The 23665-nt window shown below is 44.7% G+C and overlaps 1 protein-coding gene across 1 annotated transcript; it reads right to left on the bottom strand.

Annotated features, from left to right (window-relative positions):
- Positions 1-107: 107 nt before the first annotated feature.
- Positions 108-22009, bottom strand: LOC308068990 (heat shock factor protein 5-like). The gene is made up of 6 exons (XM_080400606.1): positions 21823-22009; positions 18685-19059; positions 15368-15465; positions 9835-10347; positions 4980-5139; positions 108-721 (listed from the first exon to the last, which is right to left on the bottom strand). The coding sequence occupies exons 1-6, from the start codon at positions 21941-21943 to the stop codon at positions 654-656; spliced, it is 1335 nt and encodes a 444-aa protein (XP_080256732.1). The 5' UTR covers positions 21944-22009; the 3' UTR covers positions 108-653.
- Between the last annotated feature and the right edge of the window lie 1656 nt (positions 22010-23665).

Genomic DNA, 23665 nt, shown 5'->3' with positions numbered 1-23665 from the left:
TTGCGACTTTCCAATGCTTTTGTTTCATACACGATCCCCAGTAAAGGGCCACGGTACGACTGCAAGCAAAGACAGTGAGAGCACCAACCACCACCTATGCTGAGCATACTGTAGCTCCCAACGTTAAATAGATAAATAAATAAGTGAAACAGATTCCTAACAGAGCACTAAAACCCATTTGCTTCCCAGTAAGGATGTCTCAAGAAAGTGTTTAAGGGTTCCTGTAAAGTTCAGACTTTCCAAATCTAAAGAATACAAACAGCTAAGGAATTACTTCGTATTAATTACTCTGACCACTAGGTGCTTTATAACTTGACGGGTAGAAAATGTAATGAAAGAGGCCTACTAAACAATACCCTACCAAGTTAAAAAGAAAGCAAAAAATAAGAGTGGTGTGGGGCTGGTTTTGTTGTTGGTTTTTTGTTGTTTTGTTTTTGTTTTTTTGTTGTTTTGTTTTGGGCTTTTTTGTGTGTGGTCTTTTGTGTTTTGTTGGAGGTTTTTGGGGTTTTTTTTGGTTTTGTTTTTGGTTGTTGTTTTTTTTTTTTAACACAGCTGAAATGATCCAAAGTGGCTGTTGTGGGCAAAGCTCCACTGCTGCTGGAGTCTGACAGGGGAATCCAGCTGGCAGCTGCTGCACATTTGTCACCCACTTCTCACTCTCTTATTTCGTCCTCCAGAAAGCACCCCCGCTTCCGAGGTACATCCACCGGCAGACGGAGATCTAGGAAGAAAAGGGAATACTGAGCACCTATCAGTGCTTGGATATGTTTCCCTTGGCAGCATACAGAGCAATTTCATTTCTATCAGGTACTATAAAATATGCTTTCAATGTCAGACTATAACCTGATCACCTGAGGCCTGCTGTTTAAAGAAACAGGAATTCTTCCAATTTTTCAAAAATTTAAATATAAAAACCCAAAGCAGATTATAAGAAAAGTGCTCCCATTCTTCAGTATGTATTATTTAGAAATGCCTTTGCCACCATGGATACCAAAAGCCAAACATTAATTACTATAAGCCCCGGGCAGTATCTACAGAAAGGCCTGACCTGCTTGTGCCATATCCCTTTGTTTACCCAGAAAAGGCACAATTGCCTCAAAGCACCCCACAGCCAGCGCCAGGATCCCAGAAAAAACTCGTGGCCTCACAGAGAGGACAGACAAGAGGCTCCTTTTTTGACAGTTACCTTGATCCACAGCAAAACAGAGATACTTCCCACGTATGGCCAGATCTTGCAGGTCAAGAAAGCAAACAAGTACCCCGATAAAGTCACAACAGCGCTACCACTGCAAACATCACCCACAAGAAATTTAACCTCTAAACAAACACATTCACATCTTCCAGCCTCTGTTCGTTCTCTGTACTACGGAGTTCCTGCCCAATAGGCACCACTTTTGCACTTTCTGACACCTGCCTCCTGCCAAAGCAGACTCTGTTGGGAACACATCTTGAAAACGCATAGGGATGGAGAAATGAGGGGGCTTGTAACAATGCACCTCTAAATTATGGCAAGTTAAGACACAGGGTATGACACCCATTCATCCCAAAGAGCAGACTGCCAGGACAGGCAATCTGAAATGCCTTCAATGAATATATAATGACGTCAAGGTAATGGCAACTGAGCTGGAGCAAGCAGCTGCTGCTCAGACTCCCGAGAGCAACTTCGCTTTGGGCTTCACACAGATGTTCGAGAGTTCAGGGCCAGGCCTGTCCCCACATTAACTCTTAACACCTTTGTAGGAAGAGATCTCACTGTGACCGGATAGGAAAACTAAATGAACGTTAACAATATTTTTGGCTGGAAGGTGCAGGAAACAGTTCAAGGGAACAGACGACAGCATGGGAGACCTTGCCTGAATGAAGATTTGCCCGTAGCAATTGCACCTAGATATCTATTTACCTTGGAGGGAATGAGAGAGAACACACAGTGACACAACTGCAGCGGCATGGGAGTGGGTGGTAAATGTCTAGGGCACCTTGCAGCATAAAAAAGAAAAAAAGTCAGAGACAGTCATCAGATTATTTGCAGGACTAGACGACTCACAGAAAATATATGGTCAGCCATCGAGAAAGAAAGTTTTTTTCCTTAATGTCTCAGCATCAGCTTAAATGCTTCAATCCAGAAGTAACAAATTCCCCCTGCTCCATTCTGAGATGCCTATTTCCAGAAAGACGGGCTGCAAACAAAAATTCCTCCCATCAGAATCTGGTCCTTCTCCCGTGCTCTTTTAGAAGAGGAAGCACAAGCCACAGATATTAGGTCCGGTACAGCTGTGCTCACTAGCTGAGTGTACCTGTGGAGCACAATGCAGAGGAGATGGAGAAGGGGACTCAAAAGTATTTACAGAGTTCCTCTCAATCCTTTGTGAAGTCCAAAAGGACTCCTGTTGCAAGTGTGTATGCTGCCAACAAAAGCGGACAGATTTATTTCAAAACTCCCATTTTAACAGACGAGCTCAGCTAGAAAGTAGTGGGAAAAGCAGATGCATCATCAGCACCTTCAAATCTATGTCCTAAGAGCGAGCTTGGGGCTGAAAAAAAGCAGTCCCTGAAAGGTGAACCATTCCTTGCACCTCTGTGTGATAAACATGGCAGGAGCTAGAGCACCATACCCATCGCTTCTCAAGAAAAAGAGTGGGAAGGGAACAGACGACACAGCCCGTAATCATTTGCAATGATGTATTTTAGCGCCGAGTTAAGTTCTGCACCCTTTGTAGCAGACTCTGGCTCCCGGGAGGACTCAGAAGTAGTTGAAGAGGAGGGTTCTTCACCCGCTGTGTAGTTAATCTGCATTAATGACATTAACTTACAAAAACCACAGTGGATGCTAAATGTTTGCACAGCTTCAAAAAGGGACTCTAAAAATCAACTGAAGGTTACTGAGGCCTTTTCTGCTTAATGGTACAGAAATGCCGAAGACACTGTTGGAGACAGGACAATGAACTAGAGACACCTTTCGTCTAGATTCTGCTCGGCAGAACGGTCTTAAAACTGGTAAACTAGAATTTAGCTGAGAAGGCTGGTTAAATACATTGGTTTTCCATTTGAAGGAAGCAGATAACCCATCTCAGTGATTTATGGTGCTGCAGAGATGGGTTGGCAGCTATGGAGGGAAACCCTGGGGACGGTGTTTTAGTGAAAAGATGCTTGTCTTTTCTTGCTACAGAACAGCTGTGAAATGCAAAGAAGTCCAGTCCAGCTCTTTGGAGGGAAGCAATGCCTTCTCCACAAAGGCGGGGGTTTGATTCTTGGTGCGTTTTTACAGATTAACACCTTGGGTTGGGCTCAGAGCTGCTCCCAGTCACTGAAATGTACCACATTATATTGGCTCTTGCTGTGTGGTATCTAGAACTTGGTGTCACCGCGTAACAAAGAAAAGTGATGTTAAAGAAAAGTGACATTAACATAGAAAAAAACAGCCTACTGAAATAGATGGAAGAAGAGCCTTTTTCACAGCAGGGTGTATGTATCAAAGTGCAGGCTCAGAAAACTTGCAAAGGAGTGCCCAAAGGAAAACAGGAAAACAGAGAGGACTCCATCACACTCAGAGGGCAAGTTGCTAAGAAACACCTGGAAATCATCGTGATGCATTTTAGCACAGAGAGATTAAAAAAGAAGTTGTTTCCAAAGTCTCACAGAGGACAGGAGGTGCTGACAGACAAAGGTGTAGTCAGAGCAGCAGAAGTCAGCTTGCACTTGAGCCTGCCTACTTCAGGCTTACAGCTGACATGCAGCCGACAGGCTACGCCAGCTTGGAGGCTTCTATCACGCACCCAACTGACTTTGGGCTAGCTTGAGCCTGATCACGTTTGGCTCAGCTGTGCTGTCTATCTCTACCCTTAACACGCACACCAAGCCTCAAAGGTACAACCGTGGAGATGCAGGCCTGGATGACCGTCACATTTCCCAGAGAGCAGACTATGCCAATTGTTGCTAATTAGCGTTAGCATAACAGTGTTTCATCCCTGTGGAACAATCCCATGGGAATACTTTCCAACATGTTCCTGTACATAACTTTACAACTGGCACGTTAAGCAGATGTTTTGCTTCAGATATGAAAGCTGAGAAGTTTGCTAGTTAACTGTGATACCAGGAAGTAATTGAACAAGAACTCTCAATTATGTGTTTTAAACAAAAGCTTGTCTTTTTTCAAGGTGGCATCCCACCTTTTTTCTCAGCTTCCTGACAGAAAGACTTTATTCCTTACTTAAATGTTTGAAACTGATGGGCATTATGAGCTGAACTATTAACTAGCATCATGATCTGGAATCTAGAAACTACCCTTTGAAGTGAGCAACAGCTCTTCAAACTCTACCATTGGCTCTTTGATGAACAGCTGTGAGGGAAACAGCCTCTTAGAGACTTGCAAGCTGAACCAAATTCCCCTCTAGAATGGATCCCAAGTACTTTTTGTGTCCTCTTATGTCTCTCTAATCTGTGGACATTTAGGTTTTCCCTTTAGTTACTAGATTTGTGAAGTTTTTAGCCTCAGATACTCTGCGGCTTGTTTTTCTCATGTGCTTCAGGACACTACCAGACTGGTACAATGTATTCAGTGATCAGAGACAAAGAGTTCAGACTTCTACACTAGCTTCATCAGTTCGGTGGTTTTTGCCCCTGGAACTTCCATAGTTACCTCATTACTCAGTGTTTCCTTCACAGCACTGTCGCCCTCCAGCCAACACATCTATGGACTTAATCTCAATATTGTGACATCCAGGTTTCTGGCACAACTCCCAGAACTTCAAGTTTTATTTACTTACATAATTTATACCCTTGCCCACATCATAAGTGTCTCTATTGAAGTGTGTTGGTAAGTACACTAAGAGGTTGTACAAGTTTAGTATTTTAACTGAAGGAACAATGAGGTACTTACACGGCAGACAACAAGTAAATTCTTCTACTCTCCCCTTTCTGTAATAGTTAGTTTCAGAGCAGCTGTCACCGTAATCTCTGAGAAAACGTAGAATCTTTCTTACCGAGAGAGTTGCCTGTGTCTGAACTGCGTCTTTTCCGGGAGAAAGATTTTACAGATGAATCTGTCTGTTCTACAGATTCGTTCACAGGCTCAGCTCCTGAAGTGAATTGTCTCTCTTCTGTCTCCGATGTCCTGGATTCACTTTTAACACTAGTATTCTCCTTAAAAAAACACAACACAACAACAAAAGAAATAAAACCAAAGATCACTCAATGTTATCTTATAATAAAACTAATATAAAACCAATAAAACAAAATAAAAGCTATTCTTCTCCACTCCAAAAGGGCATCTAACAGGTGGTGAACACTGCCTAAACAGTTGACATAGTAAGTGTTTTTAACTCAGAATTAAGGTTGCTAAATTGAAACAACCTCTTACAAAACATCTTATTAAGCAAAATATGAGATCAGAAAACCAGAATACACAAAGTTAGGGTACATGTCCCCACAGTCTGAACTTTTCCCTCAGTTATTAAACTAGCTACAAGAAATACAGGTGCACTCATTCTTACCAGCACGTGTAATAATAATGACAGATCTAGCTCAAACAACTTGACAGAGCTGTGTGATGCAGAACCACATGTGAACCACACATTTCTGGTTGGGAATCTCACCCCACCCCATCCAGTCGTTAAGACATTAAGTTATAATGTGTTGCTTGCTTTTTAGAGCCCTCTGCTGCTGCTCTACATGTATTTTGCAGGCAACCATTTGGCAAACCGGTACATTTCCATGATCATGTGGCAAAAACCTGTAGCTTAAAAAAAAAAAAAAAAAAAAAAAAAAAAAAGGCCCGAACAACCAAGTTCTGTTTCATTTTCACTGAGGCAGTACAGGCCCAAAGTTAAGCACCTGGAATCTACCTTTAGACAGAAAAATTTTCACAGTATCACCTGTTCTAGAATAGCCATCTCTTCTGCAAATATCTCATCCATCAATAACCTAAAGATGAATGACTGCTCAGAGCCTGCAATGCTTCCTTCTATTAAGGGGAAAAAAAGCTTTTGAAAACCATTATGTGTGAGTTTACAGAAGACAAGAGGTCACACTTGGTAATAAGATAGTCTTTCCAAAAATCACGCTCACCACCTTGAGTCTGTCATTACTCAATGTTGAGTATATAACAGCCTATGTGTATACGTATCAATAGAAACACACATACATTGCTTGACAAAGTTGTATAATAACATTCAAAAAGGCCTGTGCAAATACAGTAATGGAGTACTCCAGGGAGAACTAGTTCCCTCCCACACACCTCCTGCACCTGCTGGATACCCATTTGACTCTTTTTTTCCTCTTTGAAATGTGCTGTCTGGATGTATTGCTTTAGTACTGTTAACAAGGCCACGTGAAAAACACGTGGCTAGCAGTGCCTTTTGTCTGATGTCTGAACCACAACCCCTCCCCAGGCACAAAAACAAAGAAGGAAGGCAGGCTGTAGGTCACTACCTTCACCAGCTAGAATCCAAGTCTCATGAGTGATGATGACTTCTCTATTCCTGGCGACATTTACATAATAGCAAGTTCTAGAAAAATTAGTGAGCAGCCTTCATCAAGTAGTGAGAGAAAGGAAGATTTCTCAGGTAAGCATTCTAAACTGGATATTCCACCGGACAACTGCTCTAGAAACAATTCTGCAAACTTCATTATTTAAAAAGAAGAGAATAATGAAAAGCAATACCAGGCAGGGGATGTAGAAACCAAATTGCGGTGTCTGATAAAGAAAAAACAAATAACATGCATATTGGGATCACCATTATTAAGACACTGTTACTAGCCTACGTGGTGAAAGTAGTCTAGACACTCTAACTAGCAGTTCTGCAAAGGACTTGGGGATGCTGCAGTGCCCAGTAAGGCTAACGACACCTTGGGCTACACCGGGACGAGCGTGGCCAGCAAACTGAGGAAATTTCATTCCTCCTCACTGGTGAACCTGTACTTCCAATGCTGTGTCCAATTTTAACCCTCACAGCTGCGTGTGTGGAAACTGAAGAGCAGTCATACTGCACAGCACCCCTTTCAGATTTCTTTTTATCACTGTGTTTATAGAATCTTACACACCAACTCTTCAGTAATCTAATGTAATAGGTAATAATACCATTTTCATCCTAACAGCATCAGCCTAGCCCACACAAGTCTGGTTCCCAAGCTATCCCTTTTTTTTATTGTTTGGTCTTTTAAGCGAGCATGTTTCTGACCATGGATTCACCGCACCTGTGGACAGACCCTCCACTCAGGTCTAATACTTCTGCAACTTCAGAGTCCGAAGCATTGTTTGGCAGAGAATCAAGCAAAGCTACCAAAGCTGACAGACGTGAAAGTTTTGCCTTTTCACTTCAGTTACTGAAAAACGCCAAAACTGCTGCATCTCACTACTTACATGACTTACGAGACACTGACTGGACTATACCTATACCCAGCTGGAACCATGATGGGAAGCTGAGGCACTAAAATTAGCAACTCGCATGAATGGGGTTTGCTGGATTAACCTTCCCCAAAGAAAGCAAGCGTTTCAGCCTTCACATAGGTATGCTGCCAAGGAGACTGAACGAAATCGGAGGCAAATTCCTCTTGATCAAGCATTACAGAAATGTTCTATTTCCACTTTAACAAGAAAATAAAACATTTCTTAGGAGTAGGAGTGGAATAAGAGATGCCCATTGAAGGCCAAAGCCTCTAGAAGTCTAGGACAGAAATTCACTGAGGCTAAGAGGACAACGCTGGATCTGAACTGTTGAATGTACTAACTCTTTTCATGTAAAGAGCTGCTCTTTAATTTGCTGTCTTTTAGGAAATCGGGAAAGCAGAATAAAGCAGGTTTCTACTAAACTGTTACTTCTATGAGGAAGACAGTTCAAGGCTCAGTGCTGGTCACAAGAGTAATTAAATGCTGGGAAATACTGTGAACGGAACAGAAAACAGAACAGTACCAGCTTGGTCAAAAGGTCCCGTATGCTAAAACCGACAGTTTCAAGGGCTGACTTCAGCCCACAGAGCAGAAACCCGAGATGAAGTACATGGTATCATCGCAAGTCTTTGGGCTGAAAGTAGCTGGAATGTGTAAGCAGGAATGCCCTGCTCTGTTTGCGCTCCTTGTTCTTGCTCTTCCCTACACATCAGGTTACAGCTGTTGTTTTGAGACTTGACGCTGGGCAAGACAAACCTTTGATCTGACCCAGCAGACCTGTTCTGATGCTCTTGTATGAACGGTGGAGGAATTTGCTCCCCCTCTGCTTGTATAGAGAGGAATAGAGCGGTCTTCTGTGCACGTCCACTATTCTGTCATAAGCTTGCTCTAAAACACATGGTACCAACAGGCACTGAAAGCCTGAGTGCTTCCAGATTCAGGGATGAGGAAGAAAACTGTGCTGGAGCCTGATGTGAGGAGTACAGGCACAGAAGCCTCCTCTGGAGAGTTCTGCACCTGCCATGACCCCAGGCTCTGGACAAGCAGGGTGTTAAGTTAACCTTCCCTCTCCCGAGTTTGGGAGGAGGAGACTAGTTGAAGAGTAGTTCTATCAGAAACAGGGAATCTGTCAAACAAAACGCTGAACATTCCCTGAATTGCTTTTCAATTGCTCAAAAAATGAGGCCAGTTATTTAACCAGGATTCTCACAAATATACAAAACCTCCCTCCCAAACAACTACGTGGTTCATGTGCTTAATTCCCCCGGTTCTTGACAAGGAAGTTTGGGTCACGGACTCCAAAGGCCTTCAACAAGGGACAACCTATCATTCTAAAAATGCAGTTCAAAAATTCTCAAAACTGACAACATTTAAAGTGCGGTCAACACCTAATATAATGAGTGGGCACCAATTAAGGAGTACTGCCAACTCTATGCACTAGCACAGGGATGTGCTCTTCCCTACACGGTACTGAGCAGAACAGTCTAGTCTAGGCTTGAGCTATGCAGAGGCTTGATCAGAATACGCATCCCTTTCTAGAAAGATACCCAAGAGGAAGAGGACTAATCTTTATAACGCTGAAAGCAACAATGGGAGGTTTGCGCCAGCTGATGATTCCCAATCTAGAAACTTCAGTGAAGGCGTCAAGCTACCGACAGAACAATAAAACAGTAGCTTCAATGCACACACAAAAATGAGATTGAGTGCCTACATGCAAGGTAGGTCTCATGCAGCAGAAACAGATGCAGTCAATCTCCTGAGCTTACCTTGTTTTCAAAACAAACAAACAAAAAAAAAAGCAGAGCACGCATTTGCTGCCTTAACAGAGTAACATCTAGAATGCCCCTCACCCCTCATGAGACTTACAATTTTACATACCGGGAAGACCAGGTACAGGTAGACTGAAGTACAATTACAACTTGTTGTACACCACAAAGTATAAACCAGTGAAGATGCTTTATACCAGTCAAATGTCAATAAACTATACTTTCCACAGAAAACAGAACTTAACAACTATTTATCAGAAACAATCTAACCGTTTATCTAAATTTAAGCAAAAATCTGCCTCCAGCGGCAATTCTCAAAATACTCTTCTTTGTTGGAGATTAAAGATGGTATGTTACAACTTAAAAAAGCATCCACTTCATCACCACGAATACACCTGCACTACGCATGTTTCCCATGCAAATGAGCACCCTAACTCGGCCAACAGGCTGACACATGTCATGCTCGTTAACATGGGAAACATGGGATACTTTTTCATTCCGTCTTCTTTTTTATACCTTGCTTTACCAAGCAAACCCTTCACTGTCCATTAAAAGCTTAATTAAAGAAGCCTTCAGTTCTTAAGCAGGCAAGAATATTGAAAAGCTATCAGTCCAGACCCTAGCATTACTATCAAATATAGTTACCTCAAGAAAGATGTTGGTTTACCTCTCCTTACCCCTTACCTGCTCTGGACTGAACAATTCTTCCTCAAAAAACATGAGGGAGAACTCAGCTGGGCGGTGATCTGGTTCTTTGCTCCATTTTTCATCTGCTTCCTGTGTGGTCAGAAGTTCTTGTAGTATTTTAGCAGCAGTTTCTATAGACAGAGTGGTATCGGCAGCACAAAGAATGTCAGAAGGCTGTAATGGAGACAAATCCAGTGCTCCACCTGCTTCCACCAGAAATGATGTGTCTGAAGTTACAGGAGTGAGACGTTCCAGCTGGCTTTCCTCAGTTGAAGAAGGTGTGTAACTATTAACAGGCAGTGCCTGATTTCCATTAAACTCCAGGATCGAATACTGGCTCTCTACAGGTGCCACTTCCACCTTTTCAGCTTTGCATGATGAACGCACCTCAGCGGCAACCTGAAACGTGGCTTCAAGACTGACTTCTGCCTTCCTGTTTTCTTCAGATATATTACATAGCCAGTCAGACGGCATCAGTTCAGCTTCGTAAGATGACTGCATTGGAGGATTCTGGAAAAAACAAAATGCAGTGAGCTTTTGTATCAAAAAATTACCGTGACAGGATGTGTATTGATTCTGTTTATCCATTTATCCAAAAGCTTGAAAGATTGTCCGTTATTCTCAGTTAAAATAGCAAGTTTAACCAGAAGAAAAAAGAAAAAAGCTACTGCTTTGTCTTGGTTTTCATTAACCACCTTACTCTTGGCACGTTTCCTTTCTTCTATTCATGGTCTATCCTGGAGAGAAGGTTACTTACTAGGAGCTGGTGTATGCCTGCAGATGCATTGTCTGCACACCCTTTGCACTGCAGGTGTTAAATATACCCAAGCATTCAAATCAGAGACTTCTGGTCTTAGTAGGACCTGTGGGGGTACACTAGAACCACCCTCTTCACGTGCCACATACGTAATAGAAAATGAGAGAGAAAATCCACCTGCCTTCAGTTCCTTCTAAAACTCAAGCATTCCTGTTGCTGTTATATAAAAAAATCAGTATAAACTGCAACATTTTTAAGCAAAAGAGAAAGGTCCATATGCTGTAAATGTGCATATGGACAACACAACTTGAGGAGCTCACCGCTTCTTAACCAGTAATACCATTTTCCTCCTCAAGTGATTGTCCATAGGCACATCTACACAAGGGGTGCCCCCCAGGGATGCCCCAGTCCCAGGATGAGTGGGAGTTCAAATACCGGTGAAAGCAAATACTGCAAAACTGCCCTGCCTGTCACAGCCTCACATCTGGACTCTCCGGTCATGACAGTGTCCCACAGAGGCACAACTCAAAGTCTGCATCGATCTGCATAAAAACCCAACAGAATTTCAGGTCAGAAACACTCCTTGTAGAACCTACAGAGACTCTGCCTTTGCCATCACAGATCAGGCCTGAACACTACTAAAATTTTTCACTGTAATGACATCACAGGACGACAGGACACAATCAGCAATCCAGTGATGATTTTTTTAGTAGCATTCATATATATCAAGTAACCTTTAAAACAGAATGAAGACAATGAAAGAGTTTTTCCAAAGCAGCAAGTCCTACCCAAGTGAAATGACAGATGACATTTTAACAGCCAGTGTCTGTACTGCTACTTCTTCTGGAGGTGACTCAGTCAAAGGACACTAGAAGGGTCATTTCTTCTGACAAATACAAGTCATACAATGATGTTGAACAGAAACTCAGGTCTATTTAAAATACAGCCTTCTTTTGGAAGGGATCCAGTATGAAGGAGTAGTCCTTAGTGCCTGACTATCCTTAGACCTTTTAGCTGAGCTCATGGTTAATGAAAAGCTACTTCCAGAGACGAGTAAATTAGAGAACAGGAAGCTACAGGATCACCTACTAGGAAAGCCGTATCAGATCAAATGCCAGTGAAGGACTTGGTCTCTCCCTGATGGAGATACCACAAAGAGATGAGATCCTGTCTCCTGGGTGTGTGAAGGCAAGTCCTAGTGTGGATTCGTGTAGATGTGCCAGTTTGCAGATAGCCACAAACTGTGGAGGGTGGGGGGAAACGGAGGGGGAAATAAAACCTGGAATTTGAGAAATTTAGGTTGTTAAGCAAAATCTTTTCATTAAAGGCTAAGCCACCTTTATGTTTTTATGAGATAGGTTCAAACATTATTCCTCTCATTTGATTTTTTTTTCAGTTCTATTTTTTTAAAATGTTAATAAGGTGTTTCATTTCCTGTTGCTTTGCTTGTTTAGTGTCATAAGTAGTCAGGATTCTAAGTAAGGTCTGGGTTACCGAACCGTCCAGGAATAAGATCATCCCTGCCAAAAACCAATGAACCAACCCACCCATACTGAATCTTTTTCTGCCTCTTCTTAGGGGACCTCAGCTTGAAGCTGTTACAGCACATATTGTCCTCTTGGATGCACTACAGGATCTCGTGTGTATTTCCAACAGGAGAAAGGGGCCACGCAAAGGTACAATTTAAATCCTTTTAGTTCACCTGGAGAAGGATGGGGGGAGGCAGCAACAAAACAAGGAAAACCGATAAAAGATTGAGAAGTCAGGGCCTGAAAGACTAATAGCTTGCTGGTCATTCAAGCTCAAGAGGAAAAATGGTCTGACTTAGCAGAAGTGGTGAAAGAGAAGATGGGCATTTCACTTACAAGATTAGCATAGCGTGTGCAGGAATTAAAGCACAACCACACCTTTTCAGGGACCGCTAGGACTACACAAATCTGGCTTGAGTGCTTGGGCAATCGGAATTAGTTCAGACTTGATTTCTTTTTGAAATAACATGGCTGATTATCATTCCTTATTACAAATAAAAGCAAACTACTTAGGACTGCTTTTAAGGTCAGAAAGTTCTTCTTTTTTCTTGCATGTTTATTTCTTCCCGTTACCTCTCGCTTCAGTTCCACAAGGAAATACCGACAGCTTAATAACCATGGTAATAGCAATAATCAAACAGCAGGGCTGCCATTAAAAAAAAAAAAACAAAACGAGGTGGGGGCAGGAAAAGAAAAATTTAAAAAATCGCTGAAATCCAATATGTAGCCTCAGTTCACATCTATGATAAAAGCAGTGGGGAAGTATTGAGCTAATGGTTGTGAGCTGCCAGCACTGCTGTTGCAGAAGATAGCAGGAGGTCTCTCAAAAGACTCATTCCTACCCAACGATACTGATTCATCACACTAATCCAAACCCCACTTGAGAGAACCCAAATGAAAAATGGGTAAGAAGTTGTACCTGAGCTCCCTGTTTTGTAACCAACCGTGATGAGAGTGTAATACAAACCTCTGAAACCCCGATTTCAGAAACCTGGTGAGATACACCATCATCAGCCACCATGTCTGGGTATAACCACCTATGTCCCCTTGCCATTCCACGCAGTAATTCTCTGTAGCTTTTTCTGGAGAGCAAACTGCAGCCAACCAACCAGTTAAGTTACCGGCCTGGTCTGCCCATGTTCCAGTCAGGGTCACCTAACACTTTCAGCAGCTCAGGTGTGTACTGTACAAGCCCAGCAGCTGGCCTCCAAGACCCAGAAACTCCACCTGTCTTAAATCTCTCCTAAACTTAAAAGCGATGCTCTCTGCAAGACCCAGTAAGGAACAGCACAAGGTTTAGGCTTCCTTGTCCAAGAGTGCCCGCTTTTCCTTCTGAGACCACAAAGCACCGTCTGGATCCAACAGAAACGGGGCTGGTAACCAGCTTGCTGACTACTAGCGCGCCGATACGGTTTGCTGTCTTCGGGACTGGTCCAGCAGTTTCGTATAGGCTTTGCCACTCCTACCTAGCAGCACACAGCGGGACCAAACAGCCTAAAGCGCCCCGCAAACCACGCTTCAACAGCATTGCACTGAATTCCTGCAACTGGTAGAAGGTATTGAGTGGAACGATAGGAAATATACCATGCAATAGTTCTATTTTTTGTGAAGAACAATAAAAATGCTTAGTCAGCCAGGGCTGATGAATTTTACCACTTTTGAGGATTTGTGCAAGTGATTACTGATGGATGATCAATACACCAACAGGGCAGGATGCTCAATACTGCAGCTTGCCACATCCCCCAGCAGAAGTCTGGGGAAGTATATGCCCCAGAACACACAAAAGGCAAACTGATTATTCCCCACAGCTCAGCAAGAACCGCAGGCAAACTGCTGTCTTCTGTACCACCTGCACAGCCTGTCACCACGTTCCAGGAGAAATGACCTATGCTATGCTAAGACTCAGAAATCTCTAGAAGTCCCGTTGATCCACACGGTACGATAGTTGTGTTACCCTGCTCAGAGACAGCCGGTTACTGACCTGGTGGAACTGATACAGGGCACTGCTCGCCTTTGGCCTTCTCACGCAGAGGATCGCCTTCCCGCAGTCTGCCCAGATGCTCGGCAGCTTTTTGCTGGGGGTTTCCAGGAAACAAAGCAACCACTAGCAAGTGGCCTAAAGCTCTTCTGACTCCACACACTGCCCACGGACTTGCTTCTCCAAACAACTGATTTTTACTAGACCCTTTGGACACTGTATATTATCCTTCAATCTAGCCACAACACCACCTTTGACAACTCCTTTGGAATGATTTACTATCCCATGGATCTCGGCCTTCCGAGATAAGCTATTTAATTGTGACTGCCCATCGCTCAGACGGATCCTCATGTCCTGGATGAAAAAAGCAGCTCACAATCAAAGTGAGAGGACAAAGATGTACTGTGCGAAAAACAAATACTACAATATCGACGGCATGACTGGCTGTTGGCTATTTATAGCCTTACACTAACGTGTTATCCTGGCCATAACCTGCCCATCTTGGATAAGCTTATTTTTTAAAAGAAGTCACGAATAAAAGAGAAAGGTTGATATTTGCAAGACAGGAAACTGGATGATCAAGCTTGGGTAGGTCAACCCTTTTTCAACACGCATAAGCATAACTTGCTTCGCTTGTCCTCTGTGAGGGGAAAAAAGTATATGCGTTATGCTGTAATAAAAAAGGAAGCTCTTGCATTTTTACTTCAGATCTTCTGATATCTGATAAGCCAGGCCCTCCAAATAAGGTGCAGTTTCCACTAGAATTACATAACGCATTTTACAGGAAGACTGGAGTTATCTTTAATAAGAGATCTCTGAGGTGAGACCCATTCCAAAAAGTCACCTTAGTTTTTCTCGTTCATCAAATCAAACTCAGGACTGCAGGAAACTATCTGAGACAAAGAAGTGGAGCTGCTTCTCAGTATTTTCATAATATTAAAGAATCTCTTTTTGTCCAGGCAAGAACATTCTTCAAATACAAATGCAGGCTCATTAACTAAAAGTGATTCTGGTGAAGTCAAGCAAAAACACTCCACTGATGAGGACATCCACTATGCTGCTACCCTGAAACCTAACCTGAATTACAAAACTACCCGTTTAACATTCAGTGGTTCTTTGAAATAGGTATTTGTAAACCACATCACTTTCACTTTATCAAGCAGATCCATTTTCAAATTTATATCCTTAATTTCACAAGTGTATAAACCTGCAGTTCATTCATACAGTCTCCTTCGCTTTCACCTCCTTTCAGTAGGCTACGCTCACCTGGACAAAGCTGTCGTGGGTGCACGCTGAAGCAGCAGGACCAGCGGAGCCAGCCAGAGGATCTGTGTGGGCTGCTGCTGAACAGCTCTGTGGTGTGGCTGCAAGAATTCAAACACAGCTGTCAGACTGCAAGAACTTGTTGTCTGGTGTGCAGAGTTCTATTGCTTACTTTGATTAAACATTTCAATAATCACACAGTAAACGAAATTCCAGAAATTTATTGTTACCTCCCAAGTCATTTTAAGACCAATTTCTTAATCTTAAAAATATTTAAGATATGTATAAATACATTAAAAATATATATTGTAAAATTGGTAACACACACACATACATACATGCAGAAACTTCATAATCAGAGTCTTTTGTGTCTTAGTATCACCTCTCTGATTTGGCTGCTTGAGTTTCTTGTCACAATACACCACAGAAAGCGTATTCACATAGCTGAGCCTAGGTGTTCATACACACTTGTAACCATGTGAATTTTAAGACTTGCAAAGAAAATGAATTATCTTAACCAAGAGTGTATCATTCCGAAGAATATCATGACTACTCCTAAACTACCACTCACCAGAAAGGTCTTCTTATGTAAATGAACCCTACAGGCACAGATGCATTCAAAAGGCGCGACTGGACTTGCACTGTCAGGTGGCACCAATAACTAATATGTCTCACATGGTCTCCATGACTGATTTTTCATTATTAGACACTCTCGGATAATAAAGCTTCAACGCATTTCTTTGATGCGATTCTACTACTGTCAAAGGTTTTGCAGATAGTTGAAAGTAAACAGAACTAAATCCTTTAATTATGGTCTAAGGCTAGTGGGGAAAAAAAAGACTTAGATGAGCATATTTTATGTTACTGACTTTTCAATAAGAATCATAATGAAAAACCAGGGAAATCTTTTTGTCACGGAAGTTAACAAACAAGTTTGAATACACACAAAAAGAAATCTTTTGACAAAGTTCTACTTTGATTTCATTTAATGGGACTTCAAAAGTGAAATGAATAGAGTCAAGCATAAGATTGAACATACATTCTTTAGTTCTCTCACTTACTAAATACGTATCTTAAGGTTAACTATCACTTTCCAAACAAACTAATCTTGCTGCTGTGCTCTCATGATGAAGGAAACCAGACTTTTTCATGTGGACATATGAAGAAACACGCTTTCAGCATTCTGTATAATATATAGAAGAAAGGATAGCGGAGAGATTAACAGATACACAGGCACAGAAGTAAAACCACTGAGACAGTCCTAGAGTGACAGTGAAAATTAAAAGATTTATCATACTCCAGTGAAATGTCACTTACACTCTCAGAAACGCTAATTAATTCACTGGAGGTTTCAAACGCCTCAGGTTCCCTAAGTTTCTGTATTTTAGTTTTGATTACACCTTGCAAAATTTGGTATGTTTTCACTGCGTTCTCACACCCACCTCCCACCCCAGAAGATTCTACCTGAGCAACATAGCCAAGTTGTCCTTTAAACTTAAAGCAAAAGGAGCGTCATCCAGTGAGAGAGATCTCCATATTCATGTCTGAATCTACGCTGGTCTCCCTCAGCTCCCCTGCAGGCAGTACTTCAAAACAGGCACTTCCAGGACACCAGTAATCTTACCCCAAGACAAACTCTAAACCGAGCTACGTGAATCGCACCCGAGACGCCCCTTTCCTTCCCTTGACTACGGGAGAGGGCTGGGGCCTTAGCTGAGACAGAGACAACTACAATTCATCATGATGAGTTTCAGCCTATGCTCTGTACCAATAGAGACGCAAAGCGGGGACCACCTCCCACCTTAATGAAGCAAGTATTCTGGATGAGGCTTGGAGCTACCTGGTCTAATAGAAGGTGTCCCTGCCCACGGCAGGGGGGTGGGAACTTGCTGATCTTTAAGGCCCCTTCCAACCCAAACCATTCTGTGATTCTCAGGACACCTGCTCCTGGGAGAAGACTTAATAGTTAGCAGCTGGTAAGGCAGGCTCCACACTCTGGCCACCGCAGTAATCTCTGCATAAGGCGCACGTGGCAGAAGTTGCCTGTCTCTTAAACATTTAAGTGTGTCTACAAGAAATGCCCAGCTCCTCAGAACCCTTCCTTGACAAAAATGACGTTACGGGAACTGTTGATTATTGTCTGAAATGTTCTCAGCAGAGGTCTCAGAAGAGATGCACAAAAGATTTAATGATTTCACTGTGTAGGATTTCTAAACACGGATAGATAGCTGTCTTTGTGAAGGTGCGGCTGCCAAAGGAGGAGCAGGCAGAAGGAAAGAATAATAACTGAGCTTTAGTTTGTTCAAGGCAAGAGTCACTGTTCTGAATTTCAGAAGTTTTAGGGAAATTAAAAAAAACACCACAAACCCACAACAAATACACCACCACTCCCCAGAAAATACCCTATCATGTGATTTTTCCCATTCAAGGTAAGGGCAAGGAAAAGAACAGTAATTTGCTTCAACTCCTCTTCTGAAGAATAAAAACACTTAAGTGAGACTGATTTATTTTGTAATTGAGTGATTAAGTGAGACTGACAATTGTGGCAGAAATAATTTAGAAAAAAGAAAGGAGCCAAGACTTTTGTACTTTCTAGTCTTCAGTGCATCAAAAAATACAACATAAAGAAGCTAAGCAAGAAAAAAAATTCAGATACAAAAATAGTATGAGCAGAATGAAATATTCTACACCAGGAGTCCTCAAACTACGGCCCACGGGCCGGATATGGCCCCCCAGGGTCCTCAATCCAGCCCCCCGTATTTACAGAACCCCCACACCACCCCCACCCCCGCCGGGGGTTGGAGGGGGAAACCAAGCAGCTGCAGATGACTTCCTGCCATCTAATCCGCACGCCGGCCCCCTGTTTAAAAAGTTTGAGGACCCCTGTTCTGCACAATACTTTTGACTGATCTTTGAGTTTAAAACCTCAACCTGGAAAAACATGAGACCAAGGCCTACGATACTACTTCTTAACAAGGTCTCAGTGCTTTAATATCATTGTCCAAGTTTTGCTTAATTAAAAAAACAAAAATGAAAGTTAGCCTCACACCGACTAGTTTTGGACAAATGTTCTTCTCCTCGCCCTTTCACCTCAACAGAAAGGCTATCCAGAAAATCACCAGGGGACACACAAAATCTAGAGAAAGGACACGAATACCAAACAGAAACTCCTTTTGCTTTAGGTCCATCTTCCTTTTAGACTTGACACTTTCTAATTCTCACTTGAGATATACACATGGCGGAGTATTGTAGAAAAATATTTGAAAGTCTCACTTTAAAATCTATTTTTGAAAAGCAAATGCAGATATTTTTTTTCATACCTGTTGGATAGCAGGCTTGTGAGTACGGCACTGAAGATGCAGAGCTGCTGCAATTTGCAATGGATGTGGCAACGCTTTGAGTCCCTTGCTGAAGTGGTGGAAGAGAAGCCACAGGCTGGAGTGTGTACGTGGCTCCTGTTGGAAGTGTCTGGAGTACAGGAAAGGCAGCCCCTTTATCTGGAAAAGCTGGGGAAGCCCCTTGCCCTGGCAGCAACCCAAGTGGTCCCTGCTGGATCCAAGTGGAAGGGACTGGAGTCGTATCTAATCTTTGTGCTGGTAAAGTGCTGGGGGCTTGGCACGAGGTTGCCGTGTAGGAGTAAGGAGAGAAAACACCTTGACCGTAAAGTTGATGAAACTGTCCTACAGTCAGCAGTCCTGCAGTGGGTACAAAATAAAGCGAAACAAGTGTTAAGGAAAGGAGTTTTCACAGGCAAAGAAAGGCAATATGAGGAGCCAAGGCTCTACAACATGATTTGGGAAGACGACCTTTGCTCCAGCGTACTTAATCCAGAAAGGAGACTGTACTCTTAGACCCGAGCATGCAGTAACTGCTGTGTGGCACACGAGCGAAGCGCCAACACAGAGGTGTCTGCGTAGCATTCAAAATCTCCTTAAACTGGCAGTAACGAGTTACCTATATTTAGAAACGTGCTATAAATCAAAATGCGTAGTAACTTACTAAACCAAACAAAAGCAATTTTGAAAGTACGGTGTGTTAAATCAGACAATACATTCTAAAAAAGGGACATCATAAAGCAAGATTTGACCAAACTCCAGTACTGACAGCTCACAAACAGCTAAGGGAAGGGCAATGTCAAAATCCTCCAAAGGACTTTGCAAGTACTTTATGACAAGTCATTTATTTGGTCAAGAAAAAAATTTCAAAGCCAATTTTTTTCGCAGTCAGCTCAACTAGTTCAGTGCAGACTAAAATATCCCAGACTTTGCCATTTTGTTATTTCCTAGAGAGTCCTTTTATTCTTCTCTATTATTTTATAGTTTCCTCTCTCAGACAGTTACTGTTTCATGAAATGGTATTTGCTTTTATACCATGACAGCTCAATTTCTGTTTTAGTGACTTTGTGGAAACACTGACAGTAACACCGCAAACGCCTGTGCTCATTGATTTCTGCAAGAACTACTGCATTTGTGACTCCCCTGCAGGATTGCATTTAGCCATGAGAATTACGAGTTTCAGGACGGTTCACGTCAATAGGGTTTATCTAGAAGCCAGGCTTTCTCAGACCTGAAGTTTCCAATTCTCACTCAAAAGGACTTTTTTTAAAAATAGCCTCACATTTACCTCTTGCACTCCTCTGATGAAAACTAATTCAAGAAATCAGTAACATACAGTCATTATTCTGCAAGTTCACATTTAACCATCAAGAATCACTAAATAAATACCAGCTGACCCTGAAGATTTGCTAAGACTTAATGTATAGGACCGTTTATTTCCTGTTCGGTACTTTCACCATTTATAAACAGAGAAGGAACAGGGGTATGAAAATTCTTTTGTTTATATTTTACCTTTGGATAGGGACATGAAGATTATCTAGTTCTAACACGTAAACAAGACACCACGGGATGCCAAGTTACCAACCTCCAGTTGCTGTCCAGGAATTGTTCCTGAATGTTTAACAGAGCGTTACACCCTGCAAGACACTGGGAACAGACGTGCCCCTGAACAGTCAGTACAGAGCGCACAGTGCATTGTCAGCCTGTCAGAACTTGACTGCATAGAAACCCCAATGTTTTCCTTGTTCTGTCTTTCTAGAAAATGAGACTCCTAGAGCAAAAACTCTGAAACTGCAGCCATAAAAACAGAGGACAAAAAATGAGAGTCATCTCTTTCTCATAATTTCCTTTACCAATGGTCTGCATTACATCAGACAAACCACATGTCACTGAAGTCTGCAATGACTCACCTTAGCCTTAACAAGGTTAACATCAAATCATTAGTTTAAATGCTTCCTAGCCTCCCTACTGAAATAAGTTCCATCCCTTCTCAGATGCTTCATTTTGTCTTCTTGGTATTGCACGTGCAGTTCCACACACATCACGGAAAACACCACTTGAATTAGATGACAGTTCCTACCCTGACACAGTAACCAAGAGTATGGGGATACCCTACTCTGCTCTAAACGCCAGCCGGTGCTGCAGAGAGCAGTACCGTCAACTGCTTCTCCCCTTCTCCTGGTCGCACAGTCCTGCCGCTTCTCCTACACCACGCCTTACAGCTCTGCACCCATGGGGTGCATCACCCGGGTCCAAGAGCCAGCCACAAATAGGCTATTAAAGTCTTCTCCGATCACTGCGCTGAACCAACACGTTGCTGTATCAGCTGCAAGGAAGATGACAGTTAACATGCCACCAAGGGAATGGGAAGCCGGAGTGCTCTTCTGGCAGCAGCCCAAGAGCACTGCAAAGCAAAATATTCACATCTCCCTTACACAGCGCCAACTACAAAGCTTTAGGGCCGATACAAATTTTGTGGAATAATCCTGAGGGCTCAGACTTGTCTTGGGAAAACTCAGACCCTCTCAAAGAGGGTTAGAAAGAAAGAAAACACGTTCTAGGGCTTTTCAGCAGTATTATTTTCTAATTAGCTCTCACCTACTCATTCAATCCCTTTTAAAAACTACGTAGCTTGTGAATTCTTTTTCAGGAGACAACTAACAAAAATCTTACTACCAGGTCTTGTCTCCTTTGTACAAAACTAACAGGATGCTCTAGTTACCACTTCACATGACTCACTGTTTCACACACATTTAATGAGAGCTTATTAAGCATCCCTACTGATGGGCATCCTTACTGACGGGCAAGAAGCAGTAACGTTCATCTGGTAGAGCTGTGCCAGCTCCAGAGATCGAGCAAGGGTGTTCTTAGTGTAGTACGCAACAGAGACTGTACTGTAGTCTACAGGCAGCCTGAAATACATGTGAACCATGCTACTCATGCTTACTGGCAGCAGATCTACCTGCATAAACAACAACAGCTTCCCTACACCAGGTGAACTGAGATGCCACCGGCAAGGACAGGTAACCCTTCTCCCTCAGGAGAGCGTTGATTTTCAAATCCCATGCCACCCAGTGCTTCTCAAAAACCCACCAAGATCCCACATGGCCCACTCCGACTCACCAGGCCTGTTGGCATTGCTGAGCGTCGAGGGCGGAGGCAGCAGCTGCCCGTTCAGCGGCGTGCCGAGCAAGCGCTGGAAGCGGTTGGGTGGGCGGCTGGTCACAGCCAGGCCCGCTGCCATCTTCGCCCTGTTGCCTTTCGTCAGGCGCTTCAGGTGGACGAGGAGGTCGGGGCGGCCGCGGCAAAAGCGGGGGCTGCGGAAGTGATGCAGGGCCCGGTGCAGTTGCCACCGCTGCCTTGTCCACCCTCTGGGCCCGGCCCAGGCCCGGGCCCCACCACACTGCTCCCCGGCAACATCCCCACCTTGCGGAAGCCATAGAGACTGAGCTGCCGGATGAAGCTGCTGAAACCGGCGGCTGCCGCTGCCCCGTCGCCACCCGGCTGCGCGGCGACGGCCGGCCCGGCGCCCAGCAGCTCGCACCCAAAGAGCGGCTGGTTGATGAGCAGCCCCTGGCCGGAGCCATCCCAGCGAACGGAGCGGCAGCGCGGGCTGCTGACCAGTCGCCACAGTCTGGCGGGGAAGGTGTCGGCACTGACGGGGACGGGCTGCTGCGACGCGTCCGTGTCGGTAGGTGGCACCAACGCCGCGCTCAACCGCCGCCCGCGCGGCCTCCGCTCCCCCCGCCACGCGCCGAACGGCACGTGCCCCGCCCGCGAGGCGCTGCCCGCCGCGCGCGGCCCCCGGCCCTCAGCCCCGCCGCGGCGCTGGTCCGCGCAGCGCCCCGGTCCCTCGGCACGGCACGGCCGCAGCCCGGCCCCCCCTCAGCCCCGCCATCCCCTCGGCCCCGCCATCCCCCGCGGCCCCGCCACCCCCCTCAGCTCCCCCCGTCCATTCAGCTCCCCAAGTCCCCTCAGCCGGGCCATGCCCCTCAGCCCCCCCATCCCCCTCCGCCCCGCCAGTCCCCTCGGCCACCCCCTCCGCCCCGCCGGTCCCCTCACCCCGCCGGCCCCTCAGCTCCGCTGCCACCAGCATCTCCCGTAGCTTCTGTGAGCGACCGGGCGGCTGAGGCCCGGGGCCGAAAGCTGCCGCTCGGGGCGGCCCCGCTGCCAGCCCAGAGCCGTCCCGGGGGCAGCCTGGAGGTCCTTGAACCACGGCGCGGGTGGGCGCCGGGCCGTGGAAAGCGGCTGCAGGCGGGGCAGAGCGGGGAACACGCACTCCGCGGCCCCACACCCCGCCATGGCTGCCCGGCGCCCCGGGACGGCGCGCGGGAAAGGGGGCGGGGCCGCAGCGCCACGTGACACAACATCGAATCCCGGGGGGGGGCGGGGCGGGGGCGGGTTCTGCTGAGCAGCCGGACCTGCCCGGGCCGCCGCGGCTGCCGCGGGGTGCGGGCGGCGGGGACGGAGGGGGCGGAGTGGGTGCGGGCGGCGGGGGCTGGGGAGCTGCTCCATGTGCCGGGGGCACCCCGGGCTGGTGCGTACCCCGCCGGGAGGAATGCTGCCGGCAGAGCAGGTGTTGCAAAGTGTCGGCTTGAAAACCACTGGCAGTTCACAAAAGGAAAAGCAAATTTATAAAGAGTGCAGAGGAACACGGAACAAATCGGGAATTGTGTCACATTCGCCCTAAACCCACCCCAGACCTGTGCAGCTCTGATCCCCACGCCAGAACAGATCAGGTGGAGTTAAAATGGGGCAGAGAAAATCAGCAGCGAGGATAAGAACTAGCTTCAGCGGAAGGAAATACTGAAGAAGGAATCTTCAGAGGGGCAGTTATTGTATAAAAAGATAGGTAGTAAAGTTGTAGTTAGTGTAAAGGAGGCAAGCGTCGTAATAATGGAGGATTTCAAACAGGAGAAATCAAATCACAGAGAAACCGGGGAACTGATTGCCACAGGATGTTTTG

Source organism: Falco punctatus (genome assembly GCF_963210335.1).
Source record: "Falco punctatus genome assembly, chromosome: 8".
Taxonomy (NCBI): Eukaryota; Metazoa; Chordata; class Aves; order Falconiformes; family Falconidae; genus Falco; species Falco punctatus.
This window is presented reverse-complemented; position numbering and strand designations above follow the sequence as displayed.

What these genes read in the sequence shown, in the direction of transcription:
- LOC308068990 (XM_080400606.1), bottom strand. Translation starts at nt 21,943, where the DNA reads ATGGCAGCGGGCCTGGCTGTGACCAGCCGCCCACCCAACCGCTTCCAG. An exon ending in AATTGTTCAGTCCAGAGCAG is followed by an intron (nt 5,140 to 9,834) that starts GTAAGGGGTAAG and finishes TGTTTTTTTAAG; the next exon opens with GAGAATACTAGTGTTAAAAG. An exon ending in AGACACAGGCAACTCTCTCG is followed by an intron (nt 722 to 4,979) that starts GTAAGAAAGATT and finishes TTTTCTTCCTAG; the next exon opens with ATCTCCGTCTGCCGGTGGAT.